Source organism: Leiobunum rupestre, chromosome 3 (genome assembly GCF_980474605.1).
Source record: "Leiobunum rupestre chromosome 3, qqLeiRupe1.1.hap1, whole genome shotgun sequence".
NCBI lineage: Eukaryota > Metazoa > Arthropoda > Arachnida > Opiliones > Sclerosomatidae > Leiobunum > Leiobunum rupestre.
The window spans coordinates 32271202-32293983 of NC_143386.1; the positions used below are offsets into that span (position 1 = coordinate 32271202).

Consider the following 22782-nt stretch of genomic DNA (forward strand, 5'->3'; position numbering starts at 1 on the left):
ATCGTCAGTAAGAATAGCGGTGTTGTTAGGGCACCGTTTGCAATTTATAACTTCCTTTTCACTTTCTTTAAAGTGATAGCTACAAATGAAAACATTCTCAGATGGATACCAATTTTCGCGGTTTTTAGAGTATATCCATTTTTCAAGTAGTTCAGGTTTTGATAGATGAAACCTATGATTATGTAACCGCTTACCGCTTAAATCAATAATAAATTAATAATAAAATAATACAAATAATTTTTCCTACTTACGAAATGAAGCGTTTTTGCAATTTAATGATGTGTTCTTGCAATAACGTACTACACAATGTTTAAACATTTTATCTCTTTAAACGCGAAATGCAAAAAAATGTTGCTACTTGGTTTTCAACGTATTAGGCCTAGTACAAATTTATCGAGTTCCTGGCAACAGACAGATGGCGGTGCAGCCCAAAAACTAGTTACCGTGCTCTTGACTACAGATAGATGGCGCCTCGGATGAAAAAACCCGGAAAAAAATGAGTCGACAGCAAGTTCTTGCTGGGCCGCTTTTCCGATTGGCTCACTCCTTCGCCGGGTATCTAGAGTATTATATATTCCCTTTATCTTTGGTAAACAGCGACATCAGCGGATCTTTCACTTAAGATCCTCGCCTAAGGCTGTGTCCGAAACAGAGGTACAAATTCAATAAATTTTACAAAACACATCGTCCGTCCTTTAGTCACAAATTTCCAACCTTACAAGCAATCATTTATGTTATCAGACAAAAAGGAGATACTCTGTCGCGGTTGAAAGCACTAATCTATTGGTAAACTAGTTATAAACTCTTGACTTTATTCCCGAAACTAGGTTATAGCGTCCAGTCACTGCGAGGAAAGAACATCGGAGTATTCGTTGGACAAAGCCAGTCTGAGCCGAAAGAAATGGATAGTTCGCATTCATTTTACGAAATACACGGGTACAATAGGGGCATGATGGCCAATCGCATTTCGTATTGTTTCGATTTTAAAGGGCCCAGCTACGCCGTAGACGCTGCCTGCTCTTCAAGTTTATACGCGTTCCAACAAGCCACCGTCGCCCTTCGGACAAACCAATGCCAAGCAGCCATTGTAGCAGGAATCCACCTGAACCTGAATCCAACCACTGTGAAACTATTTAATCTAGTTTTGGCTCCGGATGGAAAATGCAAGTCCTTCGACGCCTCTGCTGACGGATTCGTCAAATCGGAAACCGTGTCTGCTATTTTCCTGCAAAGAAGCACCGACGCCAGAAGAGTTTACGCAACCGTTTTGCACGCTAAAACTAATAACGACGGGTCTACAATGCAAGGTAACATTTCACTCTAATAAATCTAGTAATATGAAAGCTGTGGTTTTTTAGTAATAAAAAGTTTTATTAAATTCCATGAGTTCCTTCTTTTAAATATTTTATTATAAATTCATCTACCATGGTATTAATAGGTTTTAAAGTTTTAATATGAAATACTTTATTTAGGTGCCAATTTTCTAATACATTTCCTTCAATTAAATTCCAATTACAAACAGATGACATAATTACAAGAAAAAATGTCTTAATAAGCGTGAATAGGCATTTGCTCAAATATCCAGGGCACTGATAAAAACAGGCAGTTTGGTCTAAAAGCACAGTTTCCAAAAGGAAGAATTCCATGATAGCGCAGAGACAAAGCGGACATTCGTAATACCTCCTCAAATATTATTTCCCAAAAGAGCAGCTTTCAAAAGGGCAGTTCCTATTATTGGGTAGTTCACAAAACTAAGTCGAAAATTCCTCAAATTAAAATTAATTGTAATTGAAATGTTCACTATAAAATGCATTTTGACACATTATTTGTTTTACAAAAACTAAATTGACAGATTATAAATCGGGGAGTCTTTAATTTGTTATCTTGACCTTCAAAATGTTGGTTGTAAAACATTTTAGCATTTGATATAACGGACAACCTTGTGAATGGTGATCGTAACCTTGAGTATGTTCATTTTGACGTACAAAACGGTTACTTTTAAAATTGGAAACTTTGGTGACACTTGAGCCATGTAGAGACCCAATGTACACCCCGTTTGAGTCCGCTTCCATGTTTAACGAACATTTTTCTTAAGGAATAACATATCCCTCTGGAGTGATGCAGAAGAGACTGCTCGAAGAAACGTACAGCGAGGCACAAGTGGACCTGAAAGAAGTGGCCTTTGTGGAAGCTCACGGAACCGGAACCAAAGCCGGCGATCCGGAAGAAGCAGGTGCCATCGCGGATTTCTTTTCCAAGAATAGATCTGAACCTCTGCTCATTGGTTCGGTGAAGTCAAATATGGGACACGCAGAAGGAGGTTCCGGTAAGAAATCCACTGCCTGCGACACACTCTTTATAAAATATCGCCACATAATAATTTAACAATTGAAATTATCCGGATACACGTGTTGATAAATAGTCTATTTGGTAAATCGTTCGGAATGATGTCAAGTAAAATGTTATTGCTTTCAAAATTCTAATCTAAAGATCTGCTAAGCAGCAGAATGTTATCAGTTTGCGAGCTTCAAAACTACTAAAAATCACGCATACACACATAAATAACTAAACTATTATAGTCCGATTAACGATGGCTGTTTGCGTATAAGGTAAGATGTAAAAATAAGTAAAAGCCACTTTAATTAACTGGAAAAAGTTTTAATAAAAATAAATAATTAAAATCTAAATAACGACTAGATTCGCGCTCTGTACAGAGGCATCACATGCTCACGTGTCAGGTTTGATCAATGGCATCTTTAAATTATACATATGTAATTAATATCTCGGCTGTTATAGAGGCTGGCCCGTTGTTTCTATTCTCTCATAATCAATATTCACGTTCTTCTCTAGTGTTTATAGATTCGTGGATGTTTAACTTAACGATATTAGGGGCGTTATTTTTCATATCAAAATAAAGAGCGGTATTGTTGCGTCACGTGTTAATCGAGGGCGGAAGTTTGTTTTCTACGTCATTAATGTGTTGGTCGAAACCGAATTTTAAATAACACGTAATTATTAATTAATTTATTAATTGATTGAAAGACCACTATTGCTGAACACGTCACCAATTACAGCACAAATATTTTTATATATATATTGTTTATTTTTCACATTAACTGAAAGGAGCGAATTTAAAATAATTTTGTTGCTGTTAACATTTCAATGAAATCCCCGATTGATGGTGAACAATTTTGGTTACGCGTGTTCATTGCCCGATAGAAACGAAGGGGAAAGAGCAATAACCTTTGACCCGCTTTCTCATTGGTGGAAAGAGCTTAGCTTCTCTAATACTTACAAGGAGACGACCCGAGGTGTAACCCACCGATTTTGTTCAAACTCGGGGGATTGGTAGAACTTCATGTAACTTGAAAAATTCTAAAGGGAAGTTATTCAATGGGCAACCGTTTTGCCAGGACAACGAAAAATGTTTTTGACAACAATAAAATTGAAATTTTCAACTTTTGATCAATTTGAAAATTTTAAAAAGTACAAACATTAAAAAATGTTTCGAAATTGTTTGAAATAAATTATTTTTTCTAAATCGAAAAATATTAATAAGTTTTAAATTTTTTATCAAAAGTAGTAATTTTGATGAAACACGATTATAATTGATAGGAATTCATTGAAATAGATTATTTGTGAAATATCGGAATAATATATAGATAATTTGGTGTATTTGAAAAAAATATTATTTTGATCGATTTGGTCAACAATGTCCAAAATTGAATTAATAGATCAAAATGGGCAAAAATTTAATTTAAAAATAATATAAAAAATGACTAAATTTTACAAAAAATCTCAAAAAAGGTTTTTTTCAAAATTGATAAAATTAAATAAATTTGTACCAATTTGATCCAAAGCAGTAGTTTCGATCAAAATTGAAAGGAATTAAATAACATTTATTAATCGTGTAAAATTGGATCGATATATAGATAAATTTTGTTTTGAAAGAATTGATTTATTTTGGTCAATTTGGGCAAACTTGACCAAAATAGGCGCTTAAATAAAACATCTTCCCAGAAATTGCCAAGAAGTAATATTTCCGACAGTCAGGACTCATAAGTTACTATTTATATAGTGCTTGTTGAAATATTAGAAAGCTGGAAACTTTTCTCGAACATAACATCGGTTTTTTGCTAAGCCTTAACAAGCCAAAAAAGTCGTCTGGTTAAAAGGAAACACTTGTTGCATACCGTACTGCAAAAGTAATACGTTTAGTTCTAAAGGAATAAGTTTTCATCTTTTTCCGGAAGATAATTTTATACGAAATGAGTTAACTCTGCCTCCATGAGAAGCCTTAAAATTGCCCGGTAATATAAAAATATTCCGAATAATTTTAATTATTTATACCATAAGAGGATGATAATAATCGAGGGGTCGGACATTTACCAAAATCCCGTACACTTTGTCTAAAATCGCAAAATCTTTAACCTCTCTCTATGGTAAATTAACATTGAAATCCCAAAATCACTTCAAAAAGTAATGATAAAATCGCCAAAATCTCTATGAAATCACGAAATCCCGTACAAAATAATGGACAGTGTCCGACCCCTCGATAATAATAATAATATTATCTTCTTATACTTACGAGGAGACGACCCGAGGTGGTTCTCACCGATTTGGTTCAAAGTTGGGGGATTGTTAGACCTAGATGTAACATGAAACCCGTTAAACATAAAATAAGAAAAAGTCTATGTAAAATAACATGCGAAAATGAAAACTTCAATAAATCAAAAAAAATTAAAAAAAATAAAAAAATAGTAAATTTAACATTTTTGGATTACTTTGGACAAATAGGGGGGAATAAAAACCATTTTGGGTGAACTCGAGCGAATTTGAATAAATTCGTCGAAATTTTAGGTATAATACAAAATATTCGTAAAACTTAGACGTGATAACTGCCATATGTTTTCGCCGATAAATCTTAAAATTTCTACGTTACATTATCTGAACGATGTAAACAGATTTTTAGATTTCGTTAGAAAAACGACGCCATTTTATAAAATGGCTGATACAAATATAAATCATGGTGCAATAAGTTAGGTAATTTGTATCCGATTAACCTAAGATTTTCTACGTTACATTATCAGCCCGAATTAATTCGTACTATAGATTTTTATAGAAATCCGACACCATTTTTGAAAATGGCGGATATCAATAAAACTTATGATGCGATAACTGCCGAAATTATTTGTCGATTTACGTGAAATTTTCTACATTACATTATCTGAACGAATAAATAAGCCCCTTACACTGTGATAGAAATATGACGCCATTTTACAAAATGGCAGATATCAATATCTCATAATGCGATAACTGCCGAAATTATTTTTACATTAATTTGAAATCTGCCGTATGCAAAATAGCGCATAACAATATATCTCTTGATTGTTATTAGAAAAATTATCGATTATCAATAATTTCCCGAGTTATCAATAATTTGCCGAGTTTCCAATAACTTGCCGAGTTTCCAATAATTTCCCGTGTTACCAATAATTTGCCGAGTTACCAATAATTTGCCGAGTTACCAATAATTTCCCGAGTTACCAATAATTTCCCGAGTTACCAATAATTTCTCAAGTTACCAATAATTTCTCAAGTTACCAATAATTTCTCAAGTTGCCAATAATTTCCCAAGTTATCAATAATTTCCCAAGTTATCAATAATTTCCCAAGTTATCAATAATTTCCTAAGTTATCAATAATTTCCAGAATTACCATTAGATTCAAGAATTACCTATACTTTCCAGAATAACAAATTATTTCCCAAATTACCAATTATTTCCCAAATTACCAATAATTTTCCAAATAACCCAAAATTTCCTGAATTACAACTATTTTCTGAATTAACAATAATTTCCCGAATTACCAATAATTCTAGAATGCCAATTGAACTAATTTAATAATATTTAAATTTACCCAAATTATGCCTAAATGATAAATTTAACCATAATTATTTTCTTTTAATCCAATGATATAAGAACTTACCCAATATTATTGGATTTTACCGAAATGTATTTAAATTTACCCATTTTATATGAAGTTTCCTATAATTTTTTTAACAATAACAATATATAATTTATCGCACCAAGGGATACATTGATGTGCGTTATTTTGAAAAACGGAGTTTTTCTCTCAAAGGAAATAGGACTAATTATTTACTAGGTCAGAAATAGAAAATTTCAGAATAGTTGACGAATAATTACGGAACTTCTCAGACTAGCGCCATTTTGCAAAATGGCTTCGGAATTCTTTCAAAATAGAAAGGACTTATTTATTCGATCATTTAATGAAACAGAAAAATTCCGATTTATCGTCGAATAATTACGGAACTTATATGACATCCGCCATTTTTCAAAATGGCCTCGAATTTTATTAAAATTAATAGGATTTATTATCTTTAATAGGTAATGTAAAGTAGAAAATTTCAAGTAATTGGACAAATAATTTCGGCATTATGAGATATTGACATCTGCCATATTTCTATCACAGTGTAAGGGGCTTATTTATTCGATCAGATAATGTAATGTAGAAAATTTCACGTAAATCGACAAATAATTTCGGCAGTTATCGCATCATAAGTTATATTTATATCCACCATTTTTTAAAATAGCGTCGGATTATTATTGGAAAACCCATAGGTCTAATTAACTCGGGCGGATAATGAAACGTAGAAAATTTCTGATTAATCGACGAATATTTACGGAGCTTATCGCACGATGAGTTTTATTGATATCCGCCATTTTACAAAATGGTGTCGGATTTCTATAAAAAATCTATAGTACGAATTCATTCGGGCTGATAATGTAACGTAGAAAATCTTAGGTTAATCGGATACAAATTACCTAACTTATTGCACCATGATTTATATTTGTATTCGCCATTTTATAAAATGTAGTCGTTTTTCTAACGAAATCTAAAAATCTGTTTACATCGTTCAAATAATGTAACGTAGAAATTTTAAGATTTATCGGCGAAAACATATGGCAGTTATCACGTCTAAGTTTTACGAATATTTTGTATTATACCTAAAATTTCGACGAATTTATTCAAATTCGCTCGAGTTCACCCAAAATGGTTTTTATTCCCCCCTATTTGTCCAAAGTAATCCAAAAATGTTAAATTTACTATTTTTTTATTTATTTTTAATTTTTTTTTGATTTATTGAAGTTTTGCACAGGGGGGACCCTTAGAATTTGTCATTTTCGCATGTTATTTTACATAGACTTTTTCTTATTTTATGTTGTCAAAAACATTTTTGGTTGCCATGGAGAAACGGAAGCCCAGCGTAACTTTTCCCTTTAACGGGTTTCATGTTACATCTAGGTCTAACAATCCCCCAACTTTGAACCAAATCGGTGAGAACCACCTCGGGTCGTCTCCTCGTTAGTTTTAGTAACTTTATATATTTTACCTAAAAATATATTATCGAAAATTAACATTAGTATGTTCCTTATACACGTGAGCCGACGCGTTTCTTATCTGACGCAAAATTCTCAAAAACGCGTCTCCAATTGGCTTAAATATGACTTTTTGGCTAGCTATTCTAACCGTTTAACCGACCGACCGGAAATAGTTCCTTCCCAGATGAATTTGGAGACGGGAGGAAAAACCGAGTATCTTTTATTGAAGCGTCCATTGGAAAAAAAATAAATCGAAATTTGCAAAATATTAAATTTTTTAAAAAAATAATAAAAAAATGCTAAATTCGACAAAAAATTTGTTTGAAATAATTTTTTTTTTCGAAATTGGAAAGGTTTAATGAATACATAAATAATTTTATAATCGTAGTTGTTTTAATTGTGTTCTAAAAGTATCAAAAACCAATTTTTGACTTGAAAAAGTGAAAATGATCTAAAATTACATTATTTTATTCACGAGTTCTATTTTACGTAAGCAATATAAACTTAAATTTCTTTTGTATCAAGATGGATTTTAATCCTATAAACGTTGTTAACTGCTTGAAAGATAAAGTGGAATTATAATTTTCTTTTTTTATTTTAAGTTCAAATAATTGAACTGGATATAATGAAAATGAAAAATATTTTGCTCAGCAGATTTTAACGAAGTATATTTTGCAAGAAGTCTTAGAAGAGGAAGCGTTAGTTGGAAAGAACAGATTTCAACTTTTCAAAAGCAAGTGTAGTAAATAAGCGACAAGTAATATTAGTATTACTAACAACTAAATTAATAATTTATCCTCGAACTACAGCAAAATCTTTAAGTAGCCGTGAGTCAATCTAATTGGTCTAATAACCACTTTTTAAAATGTGCTCATTGCAGAGCGATTTTATGCTTTTCTTGCTCTTATAACGTTTACCACACTCATTTTTAGTTTTGCCTTCAGTTATCATATTCTGTGCAAATCTGGATCATTCTCGTTGTAGAACATCTATCAATTACAACACTATAAGAATAATATTTCCCTTACTTTATGACTACATATATAGTTTAACCTGTTTCTAAGAATTTTCGAAAGTTATCTGATTACTTATTGTATTAAAATTTCTACTATAAACAAGTGTAGATAAACGATTAAGGATAAGTGTATAGCATTAAAAGTTGAAAATATTTATTAACTTCAATAAGTATTTCCAGACCTAAATTAACTTCATTCAAGTTTGTGAATTTCCCATCTAATACTTATTTTGAATCAAATCTAAAATTAAACAGAAAAAATATTTAAAGGCATTAAATTTTCCAAAAAAATATAATTATTTATAAATCCATTTTTGTTGGCAATTCTCAAATTAACTCGAAATTTCTCAAAATCAATCTAATTTACTCCAATTTCAACTAGTTCGAAATGTAGTTAATATTCATTAAATTTAAAGTAAAAAAACCATAAACTGAATTTTTTCTGAAGTTTTACTGGGTTTTTAAAATTAACTCAACTTCATTTAAAATTAATTAAATAACTAAACTTAACTGGATTTTACTCAGAAACACTAGCAATTTTTGAAATATAATCAATCGTTCTCATATAACCTCGATTTTCATCAATTATAACAAAAAAAATCATTTTCTCCCCTAATTTACCTAATAAGTCAATTTCAATTAATTAATCAAAACTACTGCTTTTTCAATTTTGAAAAAATAATTTATTTCAAACGATTTATAGATATTTTGTCGAATTTATCATTTTAATATTTTGCAAATTTCGATTTATTTTTTTCCAATTTTGGTCAAGTTCAACTAAATTGACCAAAATAAATCAATTCTTTCAAAACACAATTTATCTATATATTGATCGAATTTTACACGACTGATAAATTTCAATTAATTCCTTTCTATTTTGATCGAAGCTACTGCTTTGATCAAATTGGTACAATTTTATTGAATTTTATCAATTTTGAAAAAAAAATTATTTCACACTATTTTGAGTTATTTTTGTAAAATTCAGTCATTTTTTTATATTATTTTTAAATTAAAATTTTGCCCATTTTGATCTATTAATTCGAATTTTGATTATTGTTGACCATATTGACCAAAATAATTTTTTTCAAATACACCAATTTATCTATGTATTATTCCGATATTTCACAAATAATCTATTTCAATGAATTCCTATCAATTATAATCGTTTTTTCATCAAAATTACTTCTTTTGATAAAATTTTTTAAAATTATTAATTTTTTTCGATTTAGAAAAAATAATTTATTTCAAACAATTTCGGAACATTTTTCAATTTTTGTACTTTTTAAAATTTTCTCTCACATTTTTCCATTTTTAGCCATTTGGGTTCATTTTCGCCCATTTGGTTCAAATTGATCAAAAGTTGATCAATTTTGATTTTTTTCGTCAATTTTTATCGATATATTTCGGCATTCCTTGTTAGTGGCGCGATCTAATCGGTGGCTGCTATTAAAAATTATCCTCATTAAGAAAGTCAGATATGTTTCCTTTGGGCCATATAGATCAGACGCCACAACGTTAAAAACGAATATATTTTAGAAGTGCATTGAGCAATTTACGCGTAGAGGAACCAATGATGTCCAGTGGGGTTTTAGGTATTTTTGGGATAACATACATTCAAGGATATATTGGGACAGTATACGCAATTTCTTAACCTTGTCTTCAAGGGTTATACAGATTTTGACTATGGTTTTATCTTTATCGTTAAAAGTTTGAGAGGGGTCTTTATGTAGTAGCGTGTGTCATTTTTACTCCATATTATTGGATGTGCACAGTGGTAATGTAAATAATTTCCAGGGTGTGTAGTAGAGAGCTGCAACGGAGCGGAAATTATTCCGTTTCCACGGACTCCGTTCCGTTCCGCGGCGCTGGAACGGAATCGGAGCTAATTTATAAGAAAGTAGAGGAACGGAATGGAATCGGAGCAAATTTCGGAAAATTTGTTGTAACGGAACGGAATCGGAGCGATATTCCGAAAAATCGTTGAAACGGAACGGGATCGGAGCAAATTTTCCGAAAAATCGTTGTAACGGAACGGGATCGGAGCAAATTTCCGAAAAATCTTTGTAACGGAACGGGTTCGGATCAAATTTCCGAAAAATCTTTGTAACGGAACGGGATCGGAGCAAATTTCCGAAAAATCTTTGTAACGGAACGGGATCGGAGCAAATTTCCGAAAAATCTTTGTAACGGAACGGCATCGGAGCAAATTTCCGAAAAATGGTTGTAACGGAACGGGATCGGAGCAAATTTCCGGGAAAAAAACGTAGTATATTGAAGCATGGACACTGTTTTAATTTCTCTCTTGGCTGCTGATTGGGTCTCCCACTTTTCCAGACAGTGAGATCATAATCCCCCTTCTTCACCGGCTCGTGGGAAACATAACTGCAACGGAAGCCTTTTTCTCTACGACTACGTTGCGTACATCAATGTGCAGAATCGCAAAAGGTACAAAGGCCGTTTAGCGAAAAGGTCGAATAAATTGGCGGGGTGACCCGGCTTGCGGTAAAGTTTTGGTTTTACATTAAATTCAATAGAAATAATAATTGTTTCTATAAATTTCTGTATTCAGGAAAATAAAATAATTTTTTCTCAATTTTCAAGACTATAGACTCTTAAACGCGCCTTCCCAATCGACCACCATTACCTTACAGTCTACGGGGAGGGTGATGAGAAAACCAGTTATGGGGGGATGAAATTTCTGCGGTAGAGGGCTGGCTCGTTGGTTGTCTGTACGATAATGGCGGCGCCCAGTAAACATTTCTAAAAAGAGTGTATACTGAGGGAAAGCAAAATATAAAACGGGAGCGGAAACTGAGCATAAATATTAAGTAATATAGACGATTAATGAAACTGAGCGGAACACGAACGGAAATAATATCGGAGAAACAAACGGAGCGGAAACGGACGGAAAATATTGACGATAAATGAAACGGAGCGGAAACGGACCGAAATGATAGGCGACAAACTAAACGGAGCGGAAACGGACGGAAATAATGGGCTTTAAATAAACTGGAGCGGAAACGGACGGAAATAATGGGCTAGAAATAAACCGGAGCGGAAACGGACATAAATAACGGACGAGAAACAAAGCAGACCGGAAACGGACGGAAATAATAGGCGAGAAACTAAACGGACCGGAAACGGACGGAAACCACGGACGATAAACAAAGCGGACCGGAAACGGATATATGTACCATACCGGGAAACAAAACGGAGCGGAAACGGTATGGTATTTTCGCTGCTCTGCAGCTCTCTAGTGTGTAGTTTTTAGATGTATTAAAAATTTAAATTCAGTATTTTATCTCTTAATTGTTATATTTAAAAGGCTAATAGTGGTCAATAGCTTATCCCATTAGTTGTTAGCTGCCTAGAAATGTTTGTAGTTGAGAACCTCACTATTCAATGCCAATCCGTGAAACGCAACTTACGAGTCAAATTTAAATTAATGACCTTAGCAATGTTCTTTTAATGGTTGAACTGATGAAGCCTCTGTACAGAGCACAAAATTATAATTAATTATTTAATTTAAATTAAACCTATTGCGTAATTAAAGTGTGCTTAACTTATTTTTACTACTTAGCTACAATATTCAGGAAAAAAACCCAGGCAGCTATTTGTGCCACTAAAATTGTACGTTTCATCACCAATCCCGGGGGAGTTTTAAGCCTTAGGATGATCTTTCGTGTCAGAATTTAGGTTTATAATATTAGTTTAGTAAAACATTAATTTTAAATTTTAATATATTTAAGGACTGTGTTCTCTGGCGAAAGTGATCATAGCGATGGAAGGAGGATTAATTCCGCCCAATTTGCATTTTGAGAATCCAAATCCGCGCATACCTGGTCTGTTGGATGGTCGATTGAAAGTGGTCACGATCCCAACTCCTATTAAACCCGGAGCAATCGTTGGAATAAATAACTTTGGAATTGGTGGAACAAATGCCCACGTCGTGATTAAAGGAAATGACGTCATGAAAGACGAACCTCGGAGCGCTTTATTGAGAAGTATCCCGAGACTGGTCGTTGCTTGTGGACGAACCGAAGAAGCTGTCAATTACATTTTTGATAAAGTGGAAAACGAAAACTTTTCGGATGAAGCCATTCTGCTATTGGAAGAAGCTTGCAAATCACCTTTAAGTAGTTTACTTTACCGGGGATTCACGCTCATCGACAGCGACCAAAAACCTCATTTAAGACTCGTTGAACAGACGATTAGCGAAAGACCCGTTTGGTTTTTATTTTCCGGAATGGGTTCTCAGTGGCCGGGAATGGCCAAAGAAATGATGAGGATTGATTCCTTCGCAAAATCTGTCCAGAAATCAGCGGAGATTCTCAAGCCACACGGAGTAGACCTGATTCACTTACTTACGAATGGAACCGAAGAAGAACTGGATTTAGTAAGCTCGCCGTTCGTGACCATAGCCGCCGTGCAAATGGCGATGGTGGACACGCTTCGAGAGCTCGGCCTCAACCCAGTCGGGATCATTGGGCATTCCACGGGGGAAATAGGGTGTTCTTACGCCGATGGAACCTTAAACGCGGAGCAGACGATTCTAACGGCATACTGGAGAGGCAAGTGCAGCGAAGCTACGGAGCTGATTGTGGGTAAAATGGCGGCTGTGGGGCTCACGTGGGAAGAGGCGAAGAGAAGATGTCCGCCGGGTGTTTACGCGGCGTGCCACAATGCGGAAGATTCCGTGACAATTTCCGGACCACGGGATCAAGTGGTTAGGTTTGTCGAAGAATTAAAATCTGAAAACATCTTCGCGCGTGAAGTTAAAACATGCGATATCGCCTTCCACTCTCCGTACATCGAACCAGCGGTCGAGAAAATGATCCAAGCTCTTCGTAAAATTATTCCGGAACCTAAAAAGAGATCCAGTCGTTGGATCAGTTCTTCATTTCCCGAAGCCCGATGGAATGAACCGTTGGCCCAATTCTCTTCAGCAGAATATCACGTTAACAACTTTTTGTCGCCCGTCAGGTTTCACGACGCATTCGCCCACGTCCCGAAAAACGCCATCGTGATAGAAGTGGCTCCCCACGGGTTACTGCAAGCCATCGTGAAGAGAAGTTTGGGAGCCGAATCCACTTACATTTCTCTAATGAAAAGGAACCACCCTAACAACGTTGAGCATTTCTTGTCATCCATTGGAAGGTAGATACAATTTATCTGCTTGTTTAATCAGAAAATTAAAATATATCTCTTAGGAAAGAGTATCTATGTATCCCATTAAAATAAATCACATACCCACGTAGCGTCAAAGCAGTCTCCAATGTGCACCAATATCCCCGTTTAATAGTTGATTTTATAAATAAAATCACGCGGCCTTAGCAATATTTATTTGCATTTGTCTTAGCTAATAAGTTTATCCCTTCTGAACCAGCGCGCACCTATTTTTACAACGTAACCGTTGAAGTTTTTCAAATCAATTTCTTCACAATGTTGCTTTTACGTCACAAGACACAGCTTTATTAGTACATTCTTCGCACACCCGATTTACACGCCCTCTAAAACAACCTATATTCATCGCGACTGTAGCGTGCGCTCCTAGCCTTGTAAAAGTAAGAGACTGTGACGTAAGAAGCACATTAAAACAAGAAGGCCACTTTACTTTATAAAAAGAAATATTACGAAATGTACATAGCATTACTGTTGAACCTTTATAACGTATAACACTGCACATTACGCAGTCAAATGAAAATATTTCACTCGGATGGCACTATTAGTGTTTAGAAAAGAATATTTTTCAGCGAAGAACAATTAAGCTTCATGTTTTCAGCGTATCCGATAAGAAGTACAGAAAGATAGCTACTTCTAAGCGATATATTAGAAACCATTCGTATTATTTCACCTTTTTTAATCAAATATGATTTTTAGGCTCTACAACGTTGGACTAAATCTAAATATCAAAAACCTCTACCCACCGATTGATTACCCAGTAGCTAGAGGTACACCAAATATTTCCAGTATGATTCAATGGGACCATTCTAGATCTTGGAATGTTCCCACGGTCGAAAGTTTTGCTGAATCGAGGAAGTCCTCCGAGTTACTCGTTCAACTTGATTGTTTGAACACAGAATCTCCGGATCATTTTGTGTTAGGACATCAAATAGATGGACGTGTGTTGTATCCAGCGACCGGCTATCTCATGCTGGCCTGGAATCTTTTGGCCCAACAAAAGAAGCGCAAGTTTGAAGAACTGCCAGTCGTATTTGAAAACGTTTCATTTCATCGAACGACTTTTATTCCAAAAGACGGAAAAGTTCATTTTCACGTAGTCGTCACTGATTCGGGAGAGTTTGAAGTTTGCGAAGGGGGCTCACTGCTGGTCAATGGCCACGTTTACGTTCCGGATGACCCGACATTAACGCTAGCGGATGAAGTTAGGAAATCACCACAGATTTTGTCGGAATTTTCGTTGAACTGTACAGATTTCTATAAAGAACTCCGGTTGCGTGGCTACGACTATGGACCAAGTTTCCAAGGCGTTATTCAGGCAGATTCAAATTTCCTCAATGGGAAAGCGAGATGGGACGGAAACTGGGTTTGCTTCATGGATAATATGCTACAATTAAATTTATTATGCACAGGAAAACGAGGTCTATATTTACCAACTGGCATTCAGAAATTTAAAGTAAATCCTGGAATGCAACCCCGATATGAAGATACATCCGAGATTACCGTGATCTTCGACCCCCACATTTCCGTGTGCGCTTCAGTCGCTGTTGAAATTGAAGGATTAGAATGCACCGCAGCACCTCGTCGTGTCACTCATCAAAGTTCGCTCACTCTCGAGCAGTACATTTTTGCTCCAAATGTGGACACTAATGTTCTGTCGAAGCAGGAAAGAAGAGCCCTCGTCGAATACACGCAAGTTTGCTCTTCACTCACTCGGAAGATCTTGGAAGAAAGTGGAAAAAACCCAGCGGAAATTCACTTTTATATGGGTAGCTTCGAAGAGGCTCCAATCCAACTTGTGAACCATTATTTGGAAATTGAAAGAGATAATTTCTCACTTTTGGTCATTTTGAAAGACATTTTAGCCGCTACGAAGTCGTCCGAAAATAAAATTAATGATTTGCAAATTGCTAAACAGATAATCTTAGAAAGACGTAAAGCATTGAAGAATGATATTTTGTCAAAGTCGGTCATGAACGAAAGATCATTGAGATCCGCTTTGGATTTAGCCATTGAAAACCTTCCAAGCATTTATAATCTAAAAATCCTCGAATTTGTAACAGATTTTTCAATTAGTTCTTGTATTATTAATTACGTAAGCACTTTTCACAACTCGGTTAAAACCAATTACACGGTTGGCAAAATCCTAAATGATCCAAGCTTAAATATCGACGGAGTGATTGAAGGAACAAAAACCGTAATTTGGGATTTAGAATCGGAACGACCATCAGAATGCTTCGATTTGGTGATAGCTAACGATCTAAGTTTAGAATTGGGTCGCGAAAAATCACTAAAATCTGCTCTCGATACCGTTTCCCAAGCAACCCGGGAAAATGGCTTCATAATCATTATTCAACGAACACAGTTAACTTCATCTGAAAAGTTTATCTCGCTCGTTAGCAAAATGAACCTAAACGTAATTAGTGAAAATGATCTAGAAATTGCAATTAAAGAGACTGGGCTTACAATAATTGCAAAAAAAAAAAGATTTGGTGACATCAACACTCTACTTACTGAGAAAGAAAAGAAATGAAAAATGTGGCTATCCGAAACAAACTGTTGTTGAAATTGAGAATGATCATTACGAGCAATGGCTCGAAATTCTGAAGGAAAAAGTCAGAGAACAAGAATCATTAGCCGATAATGAAAAATTGTGGTTGATTGCTAATAAACCAGATGTAGGAATCGTTGGATTGGTCAATTGTTTGCTCAGAGAATTCGGCCCCAACAATATAAGGTGAAATGTTATAGTAAATATTATAATATTTTATAATATTAACGTTTTTTTCCCCAGATGTCTTTTCGACGTCAGTCTTACGAAGGAATCATTGTCAGATTTTCAACCAAGCAATCCTTACTTTAAGGATATATTGAACAAGGACTTAGTGATGAACGTTTCCAGAAATGGAGAATGGGGCTCATTTCGCCATCTTAGACTGAACTTCGAGGGGGAGGACAATGAGTGCCCCAAAGTTCCAGCTCAACACGCGTACTTAAATATAAAGACAATTGGCAATTTATCAAGCTTCCAGTGGATTCAGTCTCCTCCGCTCATGGATTGCCATCAACTTAAAACTACATATCGACAGACGATTTGTGACGTTTATTTCGCGCCACTTAATTTCAAGGATGTTATGTTGGCAACTGGAAAAATCGCCGCAGAAGATTTTACTGTTAAAAAAGGTGACAATTGTGGGTTAAATTTAAATAATTATAGACGCAATTTGATTCTTAAAACTCTTTGTCATATTTCAAAAGGGCAAAAACACCGCGGTGGCGAGTGTCGACTGAAAAATGTTATATTAGTTCAAAGATTAGTTCCCACTAGCGCGCGTAACGGCGTGTCACTCAGCTTTAAAAAATACAAACTATGTTATGCGCATAATTAAAAATACATTATTAGGCGCGCTAATAGAAACTAAGCTAAGCACTATAGCCGCGTTCACACTAGACACTTTGGAAACGTTTTTAAACGGTTTCTAAAAATCAAATTGTAGAGTTTTGGTGTCGAATGTATTTATTGTATGCCTATCACCGAAAATTTTCAATTTGATCTTTCGAATCCGTTTAGAACGTTTCCAACGTGTCTAGTGTGAACGAGCCAAATGTTTTAGCACCAAACTCGCAGCCCTTATTTCTGGCACTGCTTCAGGTTCAAGTAGCAAGGACCATATATATATTTACTTGCACGTCCCGGCTTTGTGTATTAATACTTCCTAGCGAATCGTTGAATCCGTTTTACTGAAAAGTCTATTGGCCTTTAAATTAATTTAAATACTGCATGGTGTGTCGACATTTTAACATTCTTTTTAATATATACTAAATTATACTGAATTTATTTTATTAAATAGTTGTCATTTATCAATTTTTGCATCTTGCGTCGTCCTTTGTTTGTTAGCTAGTTTTTTACTATAGGAATATTAAAAAGTCTTCCTTATCATTATTTTAGGTAACTTGTTGGCTCAGAACTGCGATCTCGGTTTGGAATTTGCTGGCCAAGAATGTGGTTCAGAAGGACGGCGTGTGATGGGAATTGTTCAAGGTCAAGGCCTTGCCTCCAACGTTTTGGCTGATCCGCAATTTTTGTGGGAGGTGCCAGATAGTTGGTCTTTGGAGGAAGCCAGCACAGTCCCAGTTGTCTACGCCACCGCGTATTACGCCCTCATAATCAGGGGGAAACTGCAGAGGGGAGAGAGCATTCTCATCCATTGTGGCAGCGGAGGCGTTGGACAAGCTGCCATTAGCATCGCTCTGAGCATGAACTGCGAGGTCTTCACCACTGTTGGATCGACTGAAAAGCGAAATTTCATCAAAAATAGATTCCCCCAACTGCGAGACAATAGGATCAGTAACTCTCGGGACGTCACTTTTCAATACGACATACGAAGAGAAACAAAAGGAAAAGGTACTGTCAAAAAGCTATTCAAGTATCCATGAATATGCAGCAATCACATTTGCCTCTAATACCACTTTCTTATATTTCTCATCGAAGGTTAGCTGCTTTATAATCACAAATGTTAAAATAAATGGCGATGTTTAAAAAGTATAACTGCTAAGTTTGAGATGATTGGGCTTAGAAACTCCGGAGTTCCATATTCTTAGAAACTTAAATGCATTCTTGGTTAAGTTTATTAAAATTTACTAAAAACATTATATGTTACGCTTCTTTGTTTTTGTTTGTAAAAAAGGTGTCAAGGTAATTCTGAACTCGTTATCCGAAGAGAAACTGCAAGCGAGTGTCCGTTGTATGGCTCGAAATGGTCGTTTTCTGGAAATTGGAAAAAACGATTTAATGAAAAACCATCCTCTTGGCATGGCTGCGTTTCTTAAGAACATATCGTTTCACGGCGTATTTTTGGATACAATTGCAAACGAAAGAGAAACCAAAGAAGAAATCAAGGAGCTTGTTAATCAAGGCATTCGAAAAGGAACCGTTCGTCCTTTACCAACCACGGTCTTCCGTTGGGACGAGGTCGAAGATGCCTTCAGGTTCATGGCCGCTGGGAAACACATTGGTAAAGTCGTCATCCAAATACGCCCGGACAATAACAAGAACCAAATCAGCCCGATTCAAATTCCAGCCATTCCGAAAACGTTCTGTCATCCAGACAAAGTCTACATAATTACCGGAGGCCTGGGAGGCTTCGGATTGGAATTGTGTTCGTGGCTGGTCGAACGTGGTTGCAAAAAATTGGTGGTAACATCCAGAACCGCAGCAAGAACTGGATATCAGAAACTTTGTTTGAAGCGATGGGAAAGCTACGGAGCCCAGGTAGTTGTTTCTAAAATAGATGCTTTGACAAAAGCAGCAGCTGAGAGTCTGATGACGGAATCCAAATCTTTGGGGGCAGTCGCCGGAATATTCATTTTGGCTATGGTTTTGAAAGACGGTCTCCTGGAAAATCAATCTGCGGAAACCTTCGCGCAAGTTACAGATCCGAAAGTAAAGGGAACCCAGTTCTTAGATGAAATTTCCAAATCTCAGTGCCCCGAACTCGAATGGTTCGTCTGTTTCTCGTCGGCAGTTTGCGGACGAGGTAATGTTGGCCAAACGAATTACGGATTCGCTAATTCCGTCATGGAAAGGATATGCGAACGAAGGAGAGCCGAAGGCCTGCCCGGACTCGCCATTCAGTGGGGCGCCATCGGTGACGTCGGCGTCGTTTACGACATGTTGCCTAGCAACGACGTGGTTATCAGCGGAACGCGGCCTCAAAGAATTCAGTCGTGTCTTTCTACCCTCGACTACTTCTTGCAGCTTTCTAATAAGGAATCGGAAGGAACTCGCGAAATTCATTGTAACAATAGCCTCGCCGTCTTGTCAAGCATTGTATTGAACACAACAGTGAATTTCCCATCAGACTTTGGTGGACGGAAAAATTTGCTTCAAGCAGTTGGAAAAATCATTGGTAATGTTATCTATATAAGTAAAGTAACTGTTATTACGTTACTCTTTCTATAGAGATCAGGGCCATGCACACGGGGGGGGGTGCAAAATCGCCGGGGCCTGGCGAATAAAGGGCCCGGAAGCATGACTTTTAAGTGCCCAGTACAATAGGGGACCATCAACTTTCCCTTCACCAGCACCCCCAAATGAAAATTGGAGTTAGAAGGGCCCGCGATGACAGAATTTGCCCCGGGACCCGAGATGTCTCAGCACGGCCCGTTCTTCCGTTGGTTCTCTAAATATTACGTCTTCCGACGAGTTGAAACACACCCGGGTGACGGGGGAAAACTGGTCTAGTGTGTTTTAACATATTACCTCTCTTTCAGTACTTAATACATTCAGATTTCGACTATATCGTCTTTATATTTAAATTATATATTATATTTATAAGTAAATTTCCTGAAATCAATGCTAGTTTTCAATCAAATCTGTTATTAATAAAACGTGGCGCTTAGGTGCACACGTTCTCGGAAATGTTGCTGAGGTTTCGTGCGTTACCCGGGGATGAAAATTACTTTTAAAAAAACCTCTTCTACTATAAAATAGGTATATTAAAATTAAATAAAGATTTTTACGAAAATGGTTTGATTTAAATATTTGGAGATAAACGTTAGTGTTCCCATCCACGTCGTGGAGCATTTTCCACCATTCACACGGAGCAACTCGGTGGTGCGATCTGTGCTGACCAACCATGTTTCGCAAAATTGTTGAAGCTTCTGAATAGGCCTAATTTAGTTTAAACTTCTTTGAAGTAAAATGAAATTAATGTATCTTTTAAACTCTTAGGTTATAAAGACATTGGTGCGTTGAACGAAAACTTAACTCTCGGTGAACTTGGTCTGGATTCGCTTTTGGCAGTAGAGGTGAAACAGCATCTTCAGAGGGAACACGAACTGGATTTTTCTATGCAAGAAATAAGAAATTTGTCCATAAAGAAGATAATGGAGTTAAGCGAAAGCACGACCGTGGCCTTTACTGATGCGTCGAAGGGAATTCAAAAAGCAACTAAAGGAGATGTTTTTCCCGATTTGAAGCTTCAAAATGTTATAGTTCCACTAAATGAGTTAAAAACTCCAATATCCGTCTTTATGGTGCCTGCTTTGGAAAAATCACCTTTGACTCTGAAAACAGTCAGTCACCATTTGAATAGATCGTCCTATGGGTTGCAATGTCTGTCGAAGAAAACAAATGATAGCCTAGAGAAATTAGCGAGTTTCTACCTCAAAGAGAGTAAAATTCTGGCAGCTCAACTTTCAAAGTTTTTTGTTACAGTTTTCAATTAGAAAATAAATTGTGAATCTTTCTAAAATAAAAAATCACGTTCATAAAATAGGCAAATATCCGAGCTAATTTTGGTGTTAGTCGTTTTTACGGAGGCTCGCATTGTTTCTTTGTTTTATTTACAATGAGCTATGAACTTCGGAAATGCCTTCCAAAGTAAGTGGTGTTGGCGGTTGAAGTTGGAGATTCCGACGAAGGAAACGAGGAGATACGACGGTTTCCCCGTATGTTCTTAGGTAGAGTAACGTTTTTGCTGGGTTTTCTTTCATTTAGCCCACTGTGGATTAAAATAATGGGATTCAGGGGTCTTCCGAGTGGGGGCTTCCGGGACCCCAGCCCGCCGCCCCACGATATAACACCTTTTTTTCCCAAAAATCGTTACTAATCATTTGAACAAAACCAAATGCTACCTGCTCAGTGCAGCATTTCTAACTTCAATTTCCCTTACTATATTGGACCAAAACGCAGCTTTGGTAAAAAATTTAGAAAATAACGTTTCCGCTCAAGTGTTGTCTCACCATTTAAATCATTGAGTCGTGTGCATTCTCAAAAATTAAAATTTAAAAAATCACTGGTAGATATTAATAAAAGTTTCCAGGTTTTAACTGTCGAGTGACAGCGAGGGGCTAACCACTCTTAGAAAGTCTGTACATCGATTACGCCGGATTACGCTTAGATTAGCACTGCCAAATGCAGGGACTTCAAAGATTACGCGTAATCCCATTAGTACAGTCAAAGGTACGGCTCTCTACACCTATTACGCGGAGTGGTCAGCCCCTCGAGTGACAGTTCGGAACTTAATCAATTAAAAAATCTCAATACTCAAGGGGAGTAGTAAGAATTACTTGGCTAAATTAGTTTTTAAATTGTACCCTAAAATCATTTTTGCCCACGGCCGCTGAATACATAAGCACGACCCTGGTAGTAAGTAGATAGCACCCTTAATTTGCATCAACAGTAACCAAGGTCCGATATCAGCATGTGGTACTAACATTTATATACTACTAAGTTAAAACCTGTTAACCACAATGCTTCCTTCAGTCTCAATTAACTATAGATAATTTACTATGTAAATTTTTTTTTGTTATACTTTTAGGTAACTTACAAGGAGACTACCCGAGGTGGTTATCTCCGATTTTGTTCAAACTCGGGTGGTAAGTAGACCTTTATGTAACTTGAAAATCCCTAAAAGGGTGGACGAGAATGGACTTTCGTTTTGCCATGGCAACCAAAAATGTTTTTGACAACCTCAAAACTGATTTTCTCTATGGAAATTAACATGGTAAAATCGAATTTTCAAAATATTAAAAATTTCATCAACTAGAAACATAATTCACATCATGACTCAATCTGGTACATTTGGACAAATATACGTCAATTTGGGTAATTACGAGTAAATATACATATATTGGGTAATTACGAGTAAATATACCTAATTTGGGTAAAGTTTCGAAATTTCGGTGATTTTGGGTTATAACTAGTAACGATAAGTAAATTGGGTAAATTTGGGTTAATATTCTTAAATTGGGTAAATATAGGTAAATTGGGTAAATTTGGGTAAAAACCCGTAAATTGGGTAAATACGAGTTAACATACGTAAAATGGGTCAATTGGGTTAAATATTCTAAAATTGGGTAAACACGAGTATTTGTACGTTAATTGGGGTAAACAAACGTAAATTGGGTTAGTTCTGGCATTTATATGTCAATTTGTTAAATTGGGTAAATTTAGGTTAAAAATCTTAAATTTGGTAAATATAGGTAAACTAGGTAATATGTATATTTACTCGTAATTACCCAATATATGTATATTTACTCGTAATTACCCAATATATGTATATTTACTCGTAATTACAAAATATATGTATATTTACTCGTAATTACCCAATACATGTATATTTACTCGTAATTACCCAATACATGTATATTTACTCGTAATTATCAAATATATGTAAA

At 35.7% G+C, this 22782-nt stretch overlaps 1 protein-coding gene across 1 annotated transcript; it reads left to right on the forward strand.

Annotated features, from left to right (window-relative positions):
• Positions 1-901: 901 nt before the first annotated feature.
• Positions 902-20829, forward strand: LOC149951503 (fatty acid synthase-like). Its single transcript, XM_090169563.1, has 9 exons — positions 902-1307; positions 2096-2326; positions 12168-13575; positions 14299-16022; positions 16087-16336; positions 16394-16782; positions 17549-18004; positions 18288-19508; positions 20333-20829. Exons 1-9 carry the CDS (start codon positions 902-904, stop codon positions 20827-20829), a joined length of 6582 nt encoding a protein of 2193 aa, XP_090025689.1.
• The last annotated feature ends 1953 nt before the right edge of the window (positions 20830-22782 follow it).

Excerpts from the sequence above, each read along its gene's own strand:
- LOC149951503 (XM_090169563.1), top strand. The coding sequence starts at position 902 with ATGGATAGTTCGCATTCATTTTACGAAATACACGGGTACAATAGGGGC. Across the intron at positions 13,576-14,298 it reads TTCTTGTCATCCATTGGAAG|GCTCTACAACGTTGGACTAA; the intron begins GTAGATACAATT and ends TATGATTTTTAG. Across the intron at positions 19,509-20,332 it reads AGCAGTTGGAAAAATCATTG|GTTATAAAGACATTGGTGCG; the intron begins GTAATGTTATCT and ends TTAAACTCTTAG.